Below are 19,598 nucleotides of genomic sequence, written 5' to 3'. Positions count from 1 at the left end.
CTTTGATTCTTTACGTTAAAGGTGAATCATGTCAGTCACTCGAGGTCATATTCACAAACTGTATGACCACACAAATCTGTGCATCAACCATGCATACGAAGGTTTCACACAGTTATGATTACTCTGTTTTACTTTTTCATTTGTTTGTAATCAGTTTTCATCAATGAGGAGCTCTAAAAAAATTCCATGAACTACTTTTGACAATTTCTTGGAGAGTGTCTTCTTCTTGGATGATTACAGTTGTTCTTATGTTTTTAAGAAGCCCCCCAAAAGTTCTCAGTCCATAACCTTTTATTTAAAAAAAAATCACGTAATTAATCAAAGATGGATTTTAATAAAATCACAATCAACATGAGTGTGCGAACATCTTGTTTATTGTCTTTTTCCTACATAAATCAGACTCATTCAGCTTTGCTTTTCTGATTTTTTCCCTTGGCTGTTTCCTACCATTTGAGAACCATTACATAAATGCTGTCTCATCCCAGCTCATTCCCAGCAGGATGAGTCAGTGTATTTCCTATTTTAAAATGACCTTTCTAAACTAACTGGCATTCTATTTCCATCTGCTTCTTTGTATTCACACTGCCTCACTGTGGCCTTCTGAGTTGGACCTTCATGCGGTAAGGTTTGGGAGTCATCGTGATCCCAAAGACTGGAGTGAAGTCTGGTTCTCCTGCATCCTCGGGCCAGATGAATTTAAACTTCCTCAGCAGAGTCACCATGATGAGGAAGAGCTCCATACGAGCCAGACCCTCTCCGAGACACATCCGAGGACCTGAGGCATTGAAAAAGACCTCAGAATTATCAAAACAAAGACTGTTTTAACTGGCCTGTCTGTCCCCGTCAGTGTGCTCATGTACCTGCAGAGAAAGGCATGAAGGCCTCTGGTTTAACAAACTCTCCTTGGTCATTGAGGAAGTTTTCAGGGTTGAATTCATGAGGGAATTTCCACTGTCCCTCCTCGCTGAGCACTGAGGTCAGATTCTCAATGATCGTTGTTCCCTGAGGGGAAAATGAATACAAAGAAAAAAATGTCCACCAGGGATGCTCTTTATTGCCTCAGTTGTTCAAACATATTTAAAGAGCTGTCCCTTACCTTGGGAATGGAATATCCCATGAGCTCTGTGTCTGTAGTTGTGCGGTGGAAGACACTGAGAGGAACAGTGTTGGCAACTCTCTGCACTTCATGAATCACAGCCTGGACCAACAGAAGAGATTGTCTGTGCTTAATCTGACTCTGGGAAGACTTCAGGTGCTCAGACAAAAAATACATATCAATAGATCAGGTGGGTCATCTGAGATGATTACACACTGTCAGGTTTTTGATTATCATCAGCATCATCAGGAAGTGATGGAATGGCAAAACGTAGAGTTTCAAACTTCTGTGAGCAAGACATTCTGCTCCTTTTTCACTTTTATACAAAAGTTTTAGCCAGTTTTAGACATTATTGAATTAGAGGGCTCGTATGGGCAGAAATCTGTGCCATCAGAAACTGAATTTGAATAAGTTAAATTTGAATTTGAATTGCACAGATTGAATCTGAATAGTAACTTCAATAAAGGCTTTTACAAACTGAATATGAATTAGCCTAATTTGAAATTCAATTTATTGGTTTGAAAATGATCATCACTAAATTGAAATTGAATTTTATAGTTTGAAAATGAATTCTTTGCTTGGAAACTGTATTTTATCCTTTAAAAGTTTAGCTCTCAAATAATTTCAGATTCACTTCTCACCATTCAGTTTCAGTTTCTCCCCTGTATTATCACATGCCTTGTGGTGCAACTACTTATTAGTAGTAATAAATGTTTTGGGGCAGTGCCAGGAAATGCACACTTACTCCTGTTAGTTCATGTTCCCTGAGCACTGGCAGGAGTATTACATCACACGCCCTGTTGGGTACAACCCAGAGTCTCTTCAGACACAGAAGTGCTTTCCTCAGCTGGCTGTAGCTCAGGCGGTAGAGCAGGTCATCTACTGATTGCAAGGTTGGTGGTTTGATACCTGGCTTCTCCTAGTCTGCATGCCAAATATCCTTGGGCAAGATACTAACCCCAAATTGCCCTCTGATGCGTCCATCGGAGTATGAATTTGTGTGTGAATGTTAGTTAGAAAGCACTAAGAAAATGTGCTTGGGTGAATACACAAGTTGTGTAAACTGCTTTGAGGAGTAGAAAAGCGCTATATAAGAACCAGTCCATTTACCATTTACTCAGTTGCATAATCTTAAATATGATAATATATCTCTATATGTAGGCTACATACCACAGGGCTTTAAGGCAGCATTATCCATTACTTGACCCAGCTTTCTTAGCTAGGTCACAATTGTTGGTTAATATTGGTTAATTAATAGGTTGAAAGAGTAGTTGTCAAACAGCTAACAGATTATCTGCAGAGGAATGGCTTATTTAAAGAGTTTCAGTCAGGTTTCAGAGCTCATCACAGCACAGAAACAGCTTCAGTGAAGGTTACAAATGATCTTCTTATGGCCTCTGACAGTGGTTGTCCTGCTAGATCTCAGTATAGTGGTCAAAAGGTTTGACCATAATATACAGTGTTGGGAAGGTTACTTTTAAAATGTATTCCATTACAGAATACTGAATACATGCCCCAAAATGTATTCTGTAACGTATTCCGTTACGTTACTCAATGAGAGTAACGTATTCTGAATACTTTGGATTACTTAATATATTATCATGCTGTTTACAACTACGTGAATGTACTATTGCTGTGATTTATTACTGTTACTGAAGGTCCGAAACGTAGTAAAGGGACCTCTGGCTAATACGTCGGGTTAGTGTCGGGCTCGTAGCTGAAAACTAGCTTTACTTTGTTGTCTGGGTCAACTTTGCTAGCGAGAGACAGAGAGAGGCGTTGAAAGGCTGCTCCAACGGAACTTATTGTTTCCGGAGGAAAACACGAACACAGTGTACAGTTGAGTCTTAATAGCTTACTTACAAATGGGCTCGTCAGGCACTCTTCTTGGCTGCAGTGGTTATTATTATATTTACATGCTTCCAGCTCCCGTTTTTGCTCCGTGACAGCTCGGACTTTTCCTTTCTCTCCCTCCCTCGCTCACAGACACATAACGTGTATGGTAGTCCATTCTCCCTGCAGCACGGACTACACTGCCCATGAGGCTACATGCTTTAGAGCTATGCCTGTAGCATTCTGCCTATTAGCTTAGCACAACAACAACAACAAAAACGCGCTCTCTCACCCAGGAAACACGCAGAGAGAGAGCGTCACCCTGTAACCATGGCAACCATAACGCTGCCGCCTGGAACAACAGAACGTAGCTGTCAAACAAACCCAAACAGTCCTGACCCGCGACAATATGAAACAGGAAAGTACCGCCGTGTAATCCATTTATTTCAACAAAGTAACTGTATTCTGAATACCACCTTTTTAAACGGTAACTGTAACGGAATACAGTTACTCATATTTTGTATTCTGAATACGTAACGGCGGTACATGTATTCCGTTACTCCCCAACACTGATAATATATTATTACTGAGAGCTGAACATGCTGTAGGTAGGTATTAAAGCTACTGTGCTGCAGTGGATTGAATCATATGCAATAAAGGTTAATTATGCAGTTTCAAAGGATTTCGTGCTGGGACTAGGGATGGGTACCGGTATCGGTTCTGACATAAACGGTAGTAACCAGACCGAAAAGCAGCGCACATTTCGGTGCTTTATTTTTGTGCTTTTTTTTCCCTGAGATGTCATACACTTTGGATTCTAGCCAATCATTTTACCTTTGCAAGGATAGTAGGCGGGTCCAGGTACGTACGTTCTTTTAGAGCAGAGCTACAGATTAAAAATGCCCAAGGTGAAGCGGTCAAAAGTCTGGCTGTACTTCACAGCAAAAGATGCAAACTCAGCAGCCTGCAACAAGTGCTTTAAGCTGATACTGTGATACTGTGCAAAGGAGGTAACTTCTCGAATCTGATGAAACACCTGGCCACGCATAGCCTTTTTTTAAAAGCCCAGAAATGCACCGTGTTTGATAGCTTGCTGCGAGACCTCACACCGAGCACATCTACTGCGGGTGTGGTGCCTGTTATCAGACCTGGAGTTACCAGCATCCCCCAAGAACCCGAAGAGGAGAGTCCTGACCCCCAGCCCTGCCAGTGTAGCAGAAATGATGAGGATGATGATGGCAGCAGCAGCCGTTCTTCTCTGCGTGAGTAGCTTACCGTTGTCCGTGTGTAATTTACGTTGAGTAGGCTAAACACGTTATTACATTAATGCATGTAAGGTGAACTAGCAAACACCGTCGTAGTTACATGCGGCTGTCTTCTTGTTTGATGGCAGGTACTCCCTTCACCCTGGCCAAAAAGGCTAAAATGACCAAAGAAAAAGTGGACAAAATTCATAGGACAAAATTTATAGGCAAAGATCTCCATCCATTTTCAATGGTGGAGTCACCATCACTCAGGTGAAAAATGTTGTATTACTCTGACATAAAAAATAGTATCTTATAGACTGTATAATACTGTATAAGTTAATATGTTCATAGCTGCTTAGCTTTGTAAATTTTTTCTAAATTATTGGTGTAAATATGTAATTAGGTGTTTATAGGTAAACTATATTTGAATAAAGGGTGAGCTATATGTTTTTACTTTTTCTTTTTTATCTGGAAGAAAAAAAATTAAATTCAAATGCAAATGTATTTTCTGTTTATTCAGGGAGATGGGTTATATGTTTTATTTATTTTATGTGGAAAAAATAATTAAATTTCAACTCAAACACTATCCAACATACTTGTACCTGCTTGAGAAAAGCAACCTCATCCAGAATTTGGCACAGGTTAACAAGGTAGCTATCACCTGTGATGGATGGACCAGTGTTGCTCAGGACCATTTCCTCACAGCACTGCTTCCAGCCAAGAGTGATACCATATATGCCCTATAGCTGCAGAAAAGGCTAACATTGTTATCTTTTTACAAAAAAACAGCTGAACATGAGAGGTTTTTGGACAAAGTTTGTGTTCTCCATTCTTTAAGCACCGGTTTGAGCACCGTTTAAGCACCGGCACCGTTTCAAAAGTACCGGTTTGGCACCGGTATCGGAAAGAACCTAAACGATACCCATCCCTAGCTGGGACCAGATCTGTTTATGTTATACACGATACCCTTAGACAGTATCAGTCAAAGGCACAGCATACATTGTTATTGCTATGCAGATGATACCTTATCTGTCCATGAAGCCAGATGGCACACACCAATTAGTTAAACTGCTCTAAAATTAGCAACATCCTGTTTAAGCATGATGCTGAAAAACTAGTTCATGCATTTATTACTTCTGGGCTAATAATTGTAATTCTTTATTATCGGGCTGTCCTGAAAACTCCCTAATAACCAGTTAATCCAAAATACTGCAGCTAGAGTCCTGACAGGGACTAGAAAGCATAGCATATGTCCCCCATATTGACTTCTCTTCATTGGCTCCCTGTTAAATCCAGAATTCGTATTTAAAATCCTTCTGCTCACATAAAAGGTCTTATGTTAAAGACCTCATAGTACCATATCACCCCAATAAAGAGTTTCCACCTCCTGTTCTTCATCTGTTCTTATTATTGTGGACCCCAAGCATTTTTTGTGTCCCTTTTATATTAATATTGTTTATTTCTTGGACTTTTTGTAATTGAATGGATTATACCTCACTCTTCCATAACGTCCCTTGAGTTTTTACAGCTGCCAGCAGTTAAACACACCACTGAACAACACCTGCTAAACAGAGGGACCTCCAAAGGTTGATTCTGTTCATCTGGACGTAGCTCAACTGAAAACGCTACGTCCAGATGAACTGAATCAACCTTTGGAGATTTATTTACCTGGATGATTGAGCATGCATCAAGACGTAAACCGAGGGACATTTATAAGTAAACTCTGCCTGATGTACAGCACCTGGGTGTAAGGCATCTCGTTCCTGTCTTCAAAACTGGCCCGATACTTCCCTTCCAGTACTTGGTCTATCTCTTGCTGACATCTGTCTGTGCAGACAAAATAAAATAACACAATTCACATTACGGCTTATATAACATGTTGAGACTCTATCACACTACGAGAGCCAAAACATTGTTGCGACTACATTCTTGAAAAAGGAACTGGTTTGATGTTGTCAGTAAAGGAGCATGTTGTGTTGAGAGTGAAGTTATTTTATATGCATGCAGTGGGGAAAACATATAAAACCTTCTGTATTAATTCACTTCATCTTGTCAAACAATACCAGTCATTAAATACCAAATCCACAGTTGATCTAATGGAAATGATTATATTGGTAAGCAGCTGACTTCAGTGGGACTCATACCTTTACAAGATGTGATGATATGCGATGGGCACTTTTTGACCCCTAATTAGTTGCTACCAGGTGTTCTTCAAATTAGATTCTATTATGTGAAGCCTAAAGTGCACATGAATGTGACAAACTGAAGATACAGAGCCTGTAGCAGAAACAAATATCAAAAAAACATAATATGTCTTATTTACATGTGCAGATTTACCTTGTATGTGTGGGAAGGTCATAAGGTAAAGGAAAGCAGTAAGGAGTGTGTTGGAGGTGGTGTCAGTCCCAGCACCATGAAGATCTAAAGAGTACATAATGAGCTGTTCTTCTGAAAATGAAGAACCGTCATTGCCTCTCTAAAAAGAGGAGAATGATTATTGTAAGACAAATGTCTTTTTCAGTTGTAGTAAGAAAATGCATTTTTTAAATGTGTGAATTAAAACTTTATGGATATCTCTCTTTGGTGTTGAGAAGCGTACCTTTCAGTATATCTGAGAGACGGTAAACAGACTAAACATCCAGCTTTTTATGTTAAAAGTGACACAGAAGGCTCAAACATCATGTTTCTGTACGTGAGTTTGCTAATTGTAAATCATCTCTAATTCTTAATCAAATATATAATCAAAGTATAAGTCTAATTAATATGTTGAATGAGGAATGCCGTTGGGAAATGAAAATGATTATCATGTCTGGATTTTTTGTGCGCTGGCATGATTCTGCATCGACCCTGTCAGATTAGTGTGTGTGTGTGTGTGTGTGTGTGTGTGTGTGTGCGTGCGTGCGTGCGTGCGTGTGTGTGTGTGCAAGATAAGAAATGTGTCTCCAGCCTTCATAATGTGTATCTAATTTTGCTGATAGTTAATTATGTTTAATACTAGCCTGAATACAATCAAGTATAAGTTTAACCAATACGACGAATCAGAAAATATAATCTGAGTAAGGAAATAATAAGAGTCCTCTGACTGAGATTCTGTGTGGAGCGGCTTGTTCATGTTAAAGATGACCTTGGAGGCTGTGTGGATGGGAGTGGGGAATAAGCGAGACACTAAAGAGACACTCTGATGTTAACATGTATAATTTGAAAAAAGCTATTCTGAGTATACTGTAATAGGCAAAAACAGAATTATGATTACAGTAATTGTCACTAATTCTAACTTTGGTATGTAACCAAGTGCACAGATTTAGAGGAGAGCTGCTGATCATGGCTGTGACTGAGGGGATTTGAGCTCGAATGGAGGGCCATCCTTGCATGCACACCTTAGGCCAGAATCAGCAAGCTCAACATATGGATGACTGAAAAGCAGTTAGAGCTGGGCGAGTCTTCTTCACAATTCCTTCTAAGCTCTTTTCCTACAAGGTAATATTCATAGACTTAGACTTTTTTAAACAGAACCAATTATAGACGTTCCTGTATTGGGTCAAAATTCCACAGTGGAAAAGCCAGGATTCCAAGAATTCAAACGATTACACTGGTTAGATTTGAACATTTTCACACTCACACACCTTCTCAAGTTCATCCAGATAGCAGTCAATAAAGTCTCGTGGCTCTCCGGGGACTCTGGTCTTCTTGTGTTCATTGATAAAACCAATTGCAATAGTCCCATAAGTCTAAAAAGCAAAAGTTGTCATTCACAAAGAAACAAAAACATATTCTTCCTACTGATAAAGTTTTTGTTAATATTACCTCAAAATTCTCAAAGGCCTTTTGAAACGGCAGTGGCAGGTTACGAATTATAGGGAACGAATCATAGAGCTGGAAAGAACGATAAGTGAGGTTTGTTTAATTGGGAGCAGAACAGGCCAGTCCAGGTTGGTAAATATACAGCTGTATATGTAAAACATCTGCATATTAGTTTTGTTACTGGTAGAATTGTGGGTTTAAGAGCTCAATATAAATTGTATTCCTAATTGAGCTTTATTACTTCATAAAAACGTCCTCACCATAGCCCACGGTCCAGCGGCTAGCTTGGAGTTCTCAGTGAAGCACTGAACAATCTGTTTGATTAACGCATCATCATACTCAAAGCGTCTCGCAAACAGAACCTGGCAGATGATGTTGGAGGCAGCATTGTGAAACATAACTCGAGGACTCATGGTTTTACCTGGTAATGTAACACAAAACATTACAGAAATAATGGCACAGCACAAAATTCAGTTATGTGGACACTTACCAACGCTCTCTTTCAGCGTGCTAACGAGGTATTTTAACTCTTCATGAATCCGGTCCTCCATTGAGTGCTTCCCCAGACCAAAGTTCCTCAAAGTCATCAGGGCAAAGCGACGATGTTCCCTCCAGCTAGAGCCATAATCTACCATAACGACACCTACGACAGCAATGGCGACAAAGAAGGGAAGAACGTTAGGATAATCAATGGTGGCATTTTGTTCTTTCTCAGAGAACCTCGACTTTCTGGCTCATTTCATCTTTTATTTATGTCCAGTTCAATCCAGCTCGATACACCAGCATCTCACTGGAGTTTCACTGCAGTCAGAAAGGACTGTTAACATCTCTAGCATGCATGTTAAAATTAAATTATTATTTAAACTGTGAATGATGCAAAGCTAGTCGAGTCCAGTTCCAGGGTAACTACAAGGATCTTGAAATGAGAATAACAGGTCCATTGATAGAAGCTGCTCTGGGAATGTTAGACTCTTGCTGAACCTACGGGCTGGTACCGTATTTTTCGGACCATAAGGCGCATTGAGCAAAACAAAACAGATAAGTCAAACTTTACTCAACTCATTCTTCTTGCTTCCTCCACTTCCGTACCATTGATTCATTAATGTTGAATTCTCTCACAGCTGCTCTATTCCCATGTTGTTGCAGTATATTAATGACTAACCTCGTATTGTGGATGGATTATCTCAGTTGTTCTCCTGACTGAAGTTTGGTCCGTTTACAGCATCCTGCCATGCGATTGCGATTGCAGGAGCCTTGCGATTGCGAGGCTCCTGACTACGTTAGCCGTAATGCTCCGACAATCCATCAAGCGGCTTCGTAGCTTAGCAAAGTCGTACTAAAACATTTGTTGACAGATTTTTGAGTCTACCACATAAAATCAGTTCGAGGTCAGTAAGCACAACCAGAATTCATACATAAGGCACAGTTTTGAGAAAAGGATTTTGAGTGCGCCTTTTAGTCCAAAAAATACGGTACAATAAAAAAAACATCTCATTAACTAGAAATAACAAACAAGATGAACCAATGTGGTTTGAAAACTTAGATCAGCTTAGACTCAACTTATAATTTAGATTCAATTTATAATTTATTGCTTTTTACATGGTAGATGAAGGTTATCAATAATAACATAGCTTGTTGTGTTTTTAACTTGCATTCATGTATTTGTGTTGTTTTCTGTGATAAAATAAAGTATTGGACAAAGACATATTAAAGAGCAGTTTAACCCATGTCTGTTTTCTTACCATGATTATTTCCAAAACAATTCGTGTTTTCCCCTATGTATGCACTAAATAATAACACACTAAAACCTCCAAGATCAGTTTCAAATATACTACCAGTCTGGTCTGGTGCACTACCAAGTTTGGACACGCCTTCTCATTTAATAATTTTTCTTTATTTTTACTACTTCCTACATTTTATATAAATACTGAAGACATCAAATATATGAAGCAAGATTTATGGAATTCTGTAGCAAAGAAAAAGCTGATAAATAACTCTAAATGTGTCTTATATTTTAGATTCCTGTAAGTAGCCGCCCTTTGCTTTGTTGACAGCGCTGCAAACCCTCGGCCTTCTCTCAATGAGCTTCATGATGTCATCACCTGAGATGGTTTCACTTCACAGGTGTGCCTGTCAGGGATCATTGGTGGAATTTGTTGCCTTCTTAATGGGGTTGGGACCATTAGGTGTGTTGTGCAGAAGGTTGGTACACAGCTGACAGCCCTATTTGACAACTGTTAGGATTCATATTATGGTAACAACCAATCAGCTAAGTAAAGAGAAACAACAGTCCATCATTACTTTAAGAATTGAAGGTCAGTCAGCCCAGGAAACACTAAAACTTTGAATGTGTCCCCTAAAACCATCAAGCACTACGATCAAACTGGCTCACATGAGGACGCCCCAGGAAAGGAAGACCAAGAGTCACATCTGCTGCTGAGGATACATTCGTCCGAGTCACCAGCCTCAGAAATCACAAGTTAACAGCAGCTCAGATTAGAGCCCAGATAGATGCCACACAGAGCTCCAGTAGCAGACTCATCTCTACATGCTCAGAGGAGACTGTGTGAATCAGGCCTTTATGGTCAAGCAGCTGCTGAGAAACCACGACTAAGGAAAAGCAACAAGCCGAAGGTGAAGCACGGAGGAGGTGGTGTGATGGTGTGGGGGGGCTTTGCTGGTGACACTGTTGGGGATTTATTCAAAACTGAAGGCACGCTGGACCAGCATGGCTACCACAGCATCCTGCAGCAACATGCCACCCCATCATTTATTTTTCAACAGTACAATGACCCCAAACACACTTCCAGGCTGTGTGAGGGCTATTTGACTAAGATGGAGAGTGATGCAGTGATGTGTCAGATGGCCTGGACTCCACAGTCACCTGACCTAAACCCAGTGGAGATGGTTTGGGATGAGATGGAGCGCAGAGTGAAGGCAAAGGGCCAACAAGTGCTCAGCATCTCTGTGAACTCCTTCAAGACTGTTGGAAACCATTTCAGGTGACGACCTCACGAAGCTCATGGAGAGAACGCCAAGAGTGTGCAAATTTCACACTTTCTTTATTTAGTAAATAAATCCATATGTGTTTATTCATAGTTTCAAATAGTCGTGACAGTAAAGAAAAACCATTAAATGAGATGGTGTCTATATGTTTTTTTGTTGTTGTTGTTGTAAAATATTAGGTGTATAAAATTCATATGATAGATAACATCTCTTCTACCTTTCCTTTTGGTGACATCATTAATAAACAAGTCTTGGGGTCGTCCAGCAAAATCAGCAGCCTTAGTCACCATCGCCTCCTTTATGGCCTTCAGCCCATTGATGACTACAGCTGGTTTCTGGCCAATGTAAATACTGTAGACATCTCCATACGACTTCCTCAGCTGGGAGGAAACAAAGTAACATGATTGAAATCATTTACACATATTCAGATCAACATTTCTTTCTAAAGGACTTAAACATATTTACCAAATTAGTTAAGTGTTTCGGGGGAAGTACCATACAAAGTTTATATATGCAAAGGTTAACAGTCATGACATAAAAGGAACTGTACTGGTAACCAGTAAGTTGTTTATTGCATGAAGGTGCATGTTTAGCATGAACTTTCACAATTATTTAGGGTTTTACTCATATTCTAAAAGATGTTAATGAGCTGTAAAAGAGGAGTCCGGTGTGTGACTGATTAGAGACGCAGGTGTTATTATAGTTTCCATTTTCTAATTAGTTTTTATTTATTTTTTTTTTTACTTTTTCCAAATCAAATCAAATCACTTTTATTGTCACATCACATGTGCAGGTACACTGGTACAGTACATGTGAGTGAAATTCTTGTGTGCGAGCTTCACAAGCAACAGAGTTGTGCAAAATACAATAATGTAAAACAAGCAAAATATAAAAATGGCTAATCTAAAAAGTAATAAATATATGTACAATATGTAAAGGTATATACATTACTGAATGTGTATACTAAATATGTTTTTCTACATGTGTGTGTTTGAGTGTGTATATAGTATGTATATACATGTTTTATACATGTTTTACAAATGAAATAAAGTAAACAATAAAATAAGATATATAAAATATACAGAGGTTGGTATGTGCAAAACAGTGGTATTTATATACAGTATGGAGTGCATAATGTTGAAGTTCCAGTAGTGAGGGTGAGGTGTCTATGACGTGTTCAGCAGTCTGATGGCCTGGTGGAAAAAGCTGTCTCTCAGTCTGCTGGTACGGGACCGGATGCTGCAGAACCTCCTTCCTGATGGAAGTAGTCTGAACAGTTTATGGCTGGGGTGACTGGAGTCCTTGATGATCCTCCCCGCTTTCCTCAGGCACCGCTTCCTGTAGATGTCTTGGAGGGAGGGAAGCTCACCTCCAATTATCCGTTCAGCACACCGCACTACTCTCTGGAGAGCTTTGCGGTTGTGAGCGGTGCTGTTGCCGTACCAGGTGGTGATGCATCCAGTGAGGATGCTCTCAATGGCACAGCGATAGAAGGTCCTGAGGATGCGGGGGCTCATGCCGAATCTTTTCAGTCTCCTGAGAAAGAAGAGGCGCTGCTGCGCCTTCTTCACTGTTTTGTTTATGTGTCCTGACCACGTAAGATCCTCAGCCAGATGTACACCAAGGAAGCGGAAGCTGCTCACTCTCTCCACAGCGGCGCCGTTGATGGTGATGGGGGTGTGTACTCCTCTGCACCTCCGGAAGTCCACTATCAACTCCTTTGTCTTTGCGACGTTGAGGGTGAGATGGTTGTCTTGACACCAGTGGGTCAGGGCGCTGACCTCCTCCCTGTAGGCCGTCTCATCACCGTTGGTGATAAGACCCACCACTGTAGTGTCGTCCGCAAACTTCACAATGATGTTGGAGTTTCTAGTGGCCGTGCAGTCGTAGGTGTAGAGTGAGTACAGGAGAGGGCTCAGTACACACCCCTGTGGTGTCACGGTTCTGGGTCCGTTGGACCCAGTATTTTGAGTTTAGTATGTTTGGGTTTATATTTGAATGATGGATTGTTTTCTTGTTGTGCTGGTGTTGATGATTATGATGATGTCTAGTATTAGAGTTTCATGTTTCTGTTTATCATTGTTTTTAGGAATTGTGGTCTCACTTATTGTTTGGGGTTCATGTATTACTTTCTGTCCGCCTCTCTGTGTTGAGTCCGTGTCTTTGAGTTGTGTTTCTTGTTTCCTGTTTTATTGTGAAAGTCTTTGTCTTATGTTAGTGTGTCTAGCTTCGCTCCCCCGTCCTCGTTAGCCCTGATCTCTCCCAGCTGTGTCTCCCTTCTGTTGCCCATTCCCTCATTACTGCCCTGTGTATTTAAGCCCTGTGTTTTCCTCTACCCGGTGTCGCGTCGTACCCTCAGATGTTGCCTGTGTGTTTCCGTGTCAGTGTTTCACTAGTTTCATGTTAGTACCACTGCTCAGTTTATGTTTTGTTTTCTGCCAGCGAATAAAGCTGAGGTTTTTGAGTTTCAAGTCAGTGTATGAGTCCTGCATTTGGATCCACCTCTTCATCCACCAGCACACAGAGCCCTGACAGAACGACGCGACCAGTAATGGATCCAGCGGACTCACTGTGGAAGCGCAGCTCCCGTTTTGACGGGACCCGGCTAGCGCTTGGAGGGCCTCCGTGCTGCCGTTCCTCACTAGCAGCCTACCCTTCGGCCCACTCATCTGCTTCCTCCCCTCGGACGCCCCGGTCGCGCAGAAAACGCTCCAGCCGGTCCCGGGAGGATTACTACGAGCCTGCAAACAACCAGCTTACGCCTGCACAGGCGTTCTACAAAATGTTAGGAATTATTATCGTGCCACCCGACTCACCCAGCGTTTCCACATCACCGAAGGAGCAACCACAGCAGAGTCTTTCCTCGTCACATTCCGCCAGCGCCGCTCCCTCTTCAACAGGGGGGCCGCGAACGCGCCGCCAGCACTCACAGTTCCAGCAGGAGCCTGGGATTCATCTCAAACAACCGCCTAGGGTGAGTGACGGAGTCTCCCTTCAGTCACCTTTCGTGCCTAGGGATAAACAGACTGTTTCCCCCAAGGACTGTTCTGTGTCCCAGTTGCATGTTTCTGAGGTTGCCCACTCTGCAAAAACTAAATGCCGAGACCCAGTTTGTGATATTGGGCATTTTGAGACCGTTCCTGAGCTTCTCCCTCCTCTTGTTCCTGCTCCTAGGGTAGCTCGAGCCCAGCATTCCCCTCCACCCGTTTCAGTTCCTCAGGTGGGAGGGGTTGGTGTTCAGCTGGTGCCAGCACCCATTTCTGTGTCAGCTGGAGGCTCAGGTGAGCGCTTCCAGCCGTTTTTCTCGTGTTCTGAAGGCTCAGGAGGATTAGCTCAGTCACCATCTCAACCACCATCACTACAACCTTCACTGCAGCCACCCGTAGCTCAGTGTCCAGTGTTCCCTGCTCAGCAGCCACCCGTAGCTCAGTGTCCAGTGTTCCCTGCTCAGCAGCCACCCGTAGCTCGGTGTCCAGTGTTCCCTGCTCAGCAGTCACCTGTAGCTCAGTGTCCAGTGTTCCCTGCTCAGCAGCCACCGGTTGCTCGGTCTCCACCTCCACCAATGTTTTCATCTCAAATTCAGTCACCCGTAGCTCGGTCTCCACCTCCACCACATTCAGCTCCGCTACCCATAGCTCAGTCATTTCCACAATCAGACTTACTACAAACTTTGTTACAGTCCATAACCCAGTCAGTAGCGCAGTTAGTAAAGGAATCGTTAGCTTTGTCTTCTGCTCAGTCAGCCACTCATCTTCACCCTCAGTCAGGGGTCCCAATTGCCTCTGGCCCTGCATCTACTCCAGCTGGAGGGCCCGAGGAGCCCGTGCAGCCTGAAGTTTCGTTAGCTGGGGGTTCAGGTGAACCCAGACAGCATCCTGCCTCGTCGGCTGGAGGGCCCGAGTCGCCCGTCCAGCTTCAAGTGTCGTCAGCTGGGGGTTCAGGTGAACCCAGCCAGCCTCAAGTGTCGTTAGCTGGAGGGTCCGAGGAGCCCGTCCAGCCTCAAGTGTCGTCAGCTGGGGGTTCGGGAGAACCCAGCCAGCCTCAAGTGTCGTTAGCTGGAGGGTCCGAGGAGCCCGTCCAGCCTCAAGTGTCGTCAGCTGGGGGTTCGGGAGAACCCAGCCAGCCTCAAGTGTCGTCAGCTGGAGGGTCCGAGGAGCCCGTCCAGCCTCAAGTGTCGTCAGCTGGGGGTTCGGGAGAACCCAGCCAGCCTCAAGTGTCGTCAGCTGGGGGTTCGGGAGAACCCAGCCAGCCTCAAGTGTCGTCAGCTGGGGGTTCGGGAGAACCCAGCCAGCCTCAAGTGTCGTCAGCTGGGGGTTCGGGAGAACCCAGCCAGCCTCAAGTGTCGTCAGCTGGGGGTTCGGGAGAACCCAGCCAGCCTCAAGTGTCGTCAGCTGGGGGTTCGGGAGAACCCAGCCAGCCTCAAGTTTCGTTAGCTGGGGGTTCAGGTGAGCCCAGACAGCATCCTGCCTCGTCGGCTGGAGGGCCTGAGGAGCCCAGCCAGCCTCAAGTGTTGTCAGCTGGGGGTTCGGGAGAACCCAGCCAGCCTCAAATGTCGTCAGCTGGAGGGCCGGAGTCGCCCGTCCAGCCTTATGCCACATCTGCTGGTGGGTCCGAGGAGCCCACCCAGCACCACACCTCTTTAGCTGAGGGTCCTGGAGGACCCAGACAGCACATCCTCCCGTCTGCTGGCGGTCCGGGGAGGGCTGTTCAGCCGTCACCCACATCATCATCATCGCCGCCTGCAGCAGCATCATCATCTCCGCCTGCAGCACCCACATCTCCGCCTGCAGCACCCACATCTCCGCCTGCAGCAGCCGCATCTCCATCCACGCCTGCAGCAGCCGCAGCTTCATCCACGCCTGCAGCAGCCGCAGCTTCATCCACGCCTGCAGCAGCCGCAGCTTCATCCACGCCTGCAGCAGCCGCAGCTTCATCCACGCCTGCAGCAGCCGCAGCTTCATCCACGCCTGCAGCAGCCGCAGCTTCATCCACGCCTGCAGCAGCCGCAGCGCTGCCCTCTGGTTCCGCAGCCGCCTCGCTGCCCTCTGGTTCCGCAGCCGCCTCGCTGCCCTCTGGTTCCGCAGCCGCCCCGCTGCCCTCTGGTTCCGCAGCCGCCCCGCTGCCCTCTGGTTCCGCAGCCGCTCCGCCTACGCCTGGCCCGGCCTCTGTGTCTTCGTCCACGCCTGGCCCGGCCTCTGTGTCTTCGTCCACGCCTGGCCCGGCCTCTGTGTCTTCGTCCACGCCTGGCCCGGCCTCTGTGTCTTCGTCCACGCCTGGCCCGGCCTCTGTGTCTTCGTCCACGCCTGGCCCGGCCTCTGTGTCTTCGTCCACGCCTGGCCCGGCCTCTGTGTCTTCGTCCACGCCTGGCCCGGCCTCTGCTCTGCCATCGTCTGGCCCTGCGGTTGCCGCACCGTCATGGGACCCGGTCCGTCCTGTTCCGCTTCGCCTCTGCCGGCCCCTTTCCAGGCCTCTAATTGGGCGTCATGGCCATCGTGGTCGGCCTCCTGGGAGGGATCGTCGCCGCTGCTGGCATCGCAGCCGACCTCCGGATCTGCTCAGTGGCCGCCACTGCCTTCCACGTGGCCGGCCCCCAGAACTGTTTGCCCGTCGCCGCCGTTGCCGTGTGCACGGTCGGCCCCCAGAACTGTTTGCCCGTCGCCGCCGTTGCCGTGTGCACGGTCGGCCACCAGAACTGTTTGCCCGTCGCCGCCGTTGCCGTGTGCACGGTCGGCCACCAGAACTGTTTGCCCGTCGCCGCCGTTGCCGTGTGCACGGTCGGCCACCAGAACTGTTTGCCCGTCGCCGCCGTTGCCGTGTGCACGGTCGGCCACCAGAACTGTTTGCCCGTCGCCGCCGTTGCCGTGTGCACGGTCGGCCACCAGAACTGTTTGCCCGTTGCCGTGTGCACGGTCGGCCCCCTGAACGGTTTGCCCGTTGCCGTGTGCATGGCCGACCCCCTGACCTGTTTTGGTTCCTGTATGGCTGACCTCCGGGTCGACCCCCTGAACTGTTTGTGGACTCTTGTTGAGCTCTTGTTTGGTTTTTGGTTTTGATGTGTTTTCCTGTGTTGTTTGGACTCTTGTGCTCCTTGTTTTTTGTTTGGTTTCTGTCCCTCCTTCCTGGACCCCCTCCGCCCGCCCTGGTTTGGTGCTCATGTTTCGTTCTGGTTTTTTTTTTTTTTTGTTTATGGCTGTCGGGAGCCAGCCCTTAGAGGGGGGGTACTGTCACGGTTCTGGGTCCGTTGGACCCAGTATTTTGAGTTTAGTATGTTTGGGTTTATATTTGAATGATGGATTGTTTTCTTGTTGTGCTGGTGTTGATGATTATGATGATGTCTAGTATTAGAGTTTCATGTTTCTGTTTATCATTGTTTTTAGGAATTGTGGTCTCACTTATTGTTTGGGGTTCATGTATTACTTTCTGTCCGCCTCTCTGTGTTGAGTCCGTGTCTTTGAGTTGTGTTTCTTGTTTCCTGTTTTATTGTGAAAGTCTTTGTCTTATGTTAGTGTGTCTAGCTTCGCTCCCCCGTCCTCGTTAGCCCTGATCTCTCCCAGCTGTGTCTCCCTTCTGTTGCCCATTCCCTCATTACTGCCCTGTGTATTTAAGCCCTGTGTTTTCCTCTACCCGGTGTCGCGTCGTACCCTCAGATGTTGCCTGTGTGTTTCCGTGTCAGTGTTTCACTAGTTTCATGTTAGTACCACTGCTCAGTTTATGTTTTGTTTTCTGCCAGCGAATAAAGCTGAGGTTTTTGAGTTTCAAGTCAGTGTATGAGTCCTGCATTTGGATCCACCTCTTCATCCACCAGCACACAGAGCCCTGACATGTGGAGCACCAGTGTTCAGTGTGATGGGGGATGAGGTGGTGCTGCCCAGTCTGACCACTTGGCGTCTGTCAGACAGGAAGTTAAGGATCCAGCTGCCGAGGGAGCTGCTCAGTCCCAGATCCTGCAGTTTCCTGTCCAGCTTCGAGGGAACGATGGTGTTGAATGCTGAGCTGTAATCTACAAACAGCATTCTCACATACGTGTCTCTCTTCTCCAGGTGTGACAGGGCAGCATGGAGTGTCAGGGCTATGGCATCATCAGTGGACCTGTTGTGGCGGTATGCGAACTGTAGAGGGTCCAGTGAGTCGGGTAGTGCAGAGCAGATGAAGTTCCTGACCAGCTTCTCGAAGCATTTGCTCACGATGGGGGTCAGGGCTACAGGTCGCCAGTCGTTCAATGAGGAGATGGTGGAGGATTTGGGTACAGGGACGATGGTGGCCATTTTGAAGCAGGCTGGGACTACAGACAGAGAGAGGGAAAGGTTGAAGATGTGTGTAAACACTCCAGCCAGCTGAGCCGCGCATGACTTGAGGACGCGGCCGGGAATCCCGTCCGGACCAGTAGCTTTGCGTGCATTCACCCTCCTGAAGCACTTCCGCACATCCTCCTCAGACACAGTGTGCGCACTGACGTCATCCGCGGTGCGCACACTGTCCGGTCTCGTGGTGTTCGCTGTGTCGAATCTAGCGTAGAATACGTTCAGATCCTCACACAGAGAGGCCGTGGTCTGCGGTGTGCTGGTTTTCCCTCTAAAGTCTGTGATCGTGCTTTTTCCAGTGTAGTTTAGTTTCATGGTGGCATTTTCACTTTCAGCGTAAGATTCTTGGATTTCAAATGATTTCATTTACCAGTCACAGCTGTTTCATGGTTTCATGTCTTTAACAGTAAAACCACAACAACTCTTGAATCTGTTAATGTCAGGAAAATCACAATAATGTGAATTTATGTGTGAGTTTTAGTATCTGAACATTTAGAGCCATTTAATACTATTAATAAATCCATTAGTTGGATAAGAATATGACATTTAAACACATTTCATTGCAAGGTTTTTCTTACCCTCTCAAAGTCCTTCAAGGGGTTCTCTAAACTCAGCTGCAAAATGGTTCCCAGTATGGGAAAGACTGGGGGTCCTGGTGGGAAGTTCTTTGGCCTCTTGGATTTGAGCTGAAGGATGATAAAGAAAATGCAGATCCATAGCAGCACAACTGAAAGAAACATGGTCATATGAGTTGGACTGCACTGAGAGGAGTAGCTGCTGACCTGATTATAAACGCGTAACTCAGCCAGCTGTTTACCCTTTGCTCTATGTGAAAGGTTAGTCACAACTTTGAAAGAACACATTGCTCAACCACTTTAGCATTCAGAGGCTAGTGGTGTCTATTCAATGCCTTGTTCTCCGCTTATTTGTTCTTTTTCTTTGTCCTGGAATGGCAAACTTTGGTAGCCTAAGAGCACTGCAATGTGTGCTGGGTTTGATCGATAGAGCAAACATAGATAAAGATAAAAGACGATTTCAGTGTAATTACATAAATTATGTAACAACGTAAGTTCACATCAGTCGCACACCCTATTCAATATATGGTCAAGTAAAGTAACTCTGCAAGGTTTGGAAGCCATTTAACAGTGACATACTTAGTTCTGACTGGATATTACCATCTGCCTCACTAACTTTAATCATGAGACAATTAAATTACAAGAAAATAACAATCTGTGAATCATGAAATCAACTGAAACATACTTACAGATTGTACAAACTCAACACCAAATAATGCCTCTTTACACTGCTGTGCCC

General features: G+C 45.0%; 1 protein-coding gene across 1 annotated transcript; it reads right to left on the bottom strand.

Moving 5' to 3' along the window:
• Positions 1-587: 587 nt before the first annotated feature.
• LOC134630233 (cytochrome P450 2D3-like) lies at positions 588-19,039 on the bottom strand. The gene is made up of 11 exons (XM_063477404.1): positions 18,863-19,039; positions 11,201-11,363; positions 8,468-8,620; positions 8,238-8,398; positions 7,981-8,049; positions 7,800-7,904; positions 6,514-6,652; positions 5,918-6,003; positions 1,097-1,198; positions 861-1,002; positions 588-775 (listed from the first exon to the last, which is right to left on the bottom strand). Exons 1-11 carry the CDS (start codon positions 19,028-19,030, stop codon positions 588-590), a joined length of 1,476 nt encoding a protein of 491 aa, XP_063333474.1. The 5' UTR covers positions 19,031-19,039.
• Between the last annotated feature and the right edge of the window lie 559 nt (positions 19,040-19,598).

Source organism: Pelmatolapia mariae, linkage group LG7 (genome assembly GCF_036321145.2).
Source record: "Pelmatolapia mariae isolate MD_Pm_ZW linkage group LG7, Pm_UMD_F_2, whole genome shotgun sequence".
In the NCBI taxonomy this organism is placed as follows: domain Eukaryota; kingdom Metazoa; phylum Chordata; class Actinopteri; order Cichliformes; family Cichlidae; genus Pelmatolapia; species Pelmatolapia mariae.
This window is presented reverse-complemented; position numbering and strand designations above follow the sequence as displayed.

Bases quoted from the DNA above. Each gene is read 5' to 3' on its own strand.
- LOC134630233 (XM_063477404.1), bottom strand. From the start codon at position 19,030: ATGACCATGTTTCTTTCAGTTGTGCTGCTATGGATCTGCATTTTCTTT. The intron at 6,004-6,513 runs GTAAATCTGCAC...TTGTCTGCACAG, and splicing joins GACCTTCCCACACATACAAG to ACAGATGTCAGCAAGAGATA. The intron at 1,199-5,917 runs GTGCTGTACATC...CTGTTGGTCCAG, and splicing joins ACGAGATGCCTTACACCCAG to GCTGTGATTCATGAAGTGCA.